A 2,133-nucleotide genomic window follows, 5' to 3' on the forward strand; every position below is an offset into this window, starting at 1 on the left:
GCGCAGCCGTTCAGTCTGTCACTCTACAGTCTTAGACGGACACTGGGTCCTGCCACAGCAACGCCCGGCCGCGGGCCCACGCTGAGAGGTCAGCCCTGCGGCGGGCAGCCCTGCGGCCACTATTTTTCTCACTTCTACACTGAACGGTTTATGAAAACAGTTTCCAAATACAGACAAATGCAACAGTCTTGTCAAAATCTTTTAAGCGCCATGCAAATTTTGTTTAATTACCTGTATGTCCTCTGGGCTAGAGCTTCCGCACATACCTGCCAGGCATCTGGGGAGATCTTCAGCTGCTCAAAATAGGCCAGGGCCTGTGAGACGGCAGGGCAGAAAGCGCATTGGGAAGTTAACCTTGAGGTCTCGCCAAAACCAAGAATTCTGGGAGTACCACACCACACCAAAGCGAGCACCTCAGGAAAACGGCCAAGCCACTGCCTTCAGTGGCTTTTGATACCAGCAACTCACTGACTAGTCCCACAAAAAAGTTAAGCGGGAGACAAAGTCCACTGGTGAGACACTAAAAAGCTTTTTCCTAACAGCGAAGGAGACAAGCACGACACCCCTCCCAGGCCGACCGCGTGGGCAGCGCTGAGAAGCGCCCATGGGCGCTGCGCACGACCAGGCATGTGCCGCCAGGACGGCACGGGGAGCGCGTGTCGCGCGTGTCGCGCGAAGAGGGCGAGTGCGCGAGACCAGGCAGACACCAGCATTCGCCCCGCTGCCAAGCTCCCCCGCGGGCCTCCTACGGAACAGACTGAGGCCAGAGGGCAACTCATGGCATGAGTCTGGGTCAGAGACGAGTAACTGAAGAGGGCGAAGCTCTCGAGAACTTCTCGTCCCTCTGCTCGAGGGCTCAAGGCCTGCCTGAGGGAAGCTCCCCAGGCGGACGCCACGCCCACTCTGTGCTCTTCCCCCTGGGAAGCAGGGTGGTGTGACCACGCTTGCCGCCAGGCAGTGACAGATGCGGCTCTCACAGGACAAGGGACAGTGTGACCTCGCAGCCCGTGAACGTATCTTGAACAGCTGAGAAAACTGCACGTAAACAAGAGACACCGTGAGGAGACCAGAAGCAGCCGTGCACTGAAACAGACCTTGAAACAAGTAAGAAGCAAGACAGGAATGAGACTGCAGTGCTGCGGTCTGGGCCACTGCTGACCAGACCCGTCTCGCCGGCCTTCACTGGCAATTTAAGAACAGGAAGGGACGATCAGGCCACCTCACCCAGCAAGAAGTCCCCGGAGCGGCCTGCGTTAGCGGATTTGGGCGCGCCCGTGTACGCTGGGCCCTGACATGCGATCACTTCCCCCCAAGCACGAGCTAGAAGCAGCAAAAGGCCACCGCTCTGTTCTGCGCACTGCGTGAAGGAAGCACCGGCCGAATGCCCGGCTGCCCCCACAGCGCCAGTCACGACCCTGGGTGGCACAGCGGCAGCTCTGTGCCACCGAGAACCCAGCAATCCACGCGTCTAGCTGCCGTCCAACAGACTCCTTCGCGAAGGGTGTCAGGGCCGGGGCGGGGACCAGGCTTCCGGGCTCCCTGGCAGCCTGGGGGCCAGTCTGGGTCTGACGCTTGCACCAGCCAGCTCCGCCCTGGCGCGCTCTCGCTCTCTCACTGTCTCTTTCACTCTCTCTCTCGCTCTCTCTCTCTGTGTCTCTGGCTTTCTCGCTCTCGCGCGGCGCACCCGCAGGTCAGCAGAACCACTGAGGCCACTGAGGACCTGCCACCACTGACTTCACCGTCCACCTGGACTAAATCCCCAATACCCTGGAGCCAGATCAGCACGCTCAGAACTCGCTTTTCCTTAAGAGTCCTTCTTTTTCATACTGATCAATCAAGAATCATTTCCACGGAATGGGTTACCAAATTAAGCCCGAACCACACTGCTTAACTTATGCACATCGTGGAGAGAATCCACCGATGACACGCAACCTCTGCGTTAAAACTACTCATCATGCCCTCATTCTGACTTCTAAAAAAGGAAAATTCTGGCACCTTAGAAAAAAAAAGATGCTGAAATCTAATAATAGAAAAGACTTCAAAAAATAAACAAGAGAAGGCTCCGATACCCGTCACTGGCCCTTGCTACAGGCATCCCAAGCGCTTTGCCAGTTTCTGTCAACCCGTCTTGCT

At 57.1% G+C, this 2,133-nt stretch overlaps 1 protein-coding gene across 1 annotated transcript in view; it reads right to left on the reverse strand.

The window, feature by feature from the left end:
• The window catches only part of XPOT (exportin, tRNA), a 13,646-nt gene that overhangs the window by 10,349 nt on the left and 1,164 nt on the right, over positions 1 to 2,133 (reverse strand). Inside the window, exon 2 of the mRNA XM_012732267.1 lies at positions 232 to 314. Within this exon, the coding sequence (XP_012587721.1) occupies positions 232 to 314 (83 nt within the window). The remainder of the gene's footprint in view (positions 1 to 231; positions 315 to 2,133) is intronic.

This window comes from Condylura cristata, unplaced genomic scaffold, assembly GCF_000260355.1.
Source record: "Condylura cristata isolate star-nosed mole 26May11 unplaced genomic scaffold, ConCri1.0 scaffold00034, whole genome shotgun sequence".
Lineage (NCBI taxonomy): Eukaryota > Metazoa > Chordata > Mammalia > Eulipotyphla > Talpidae > Condylura > Condylura cristata.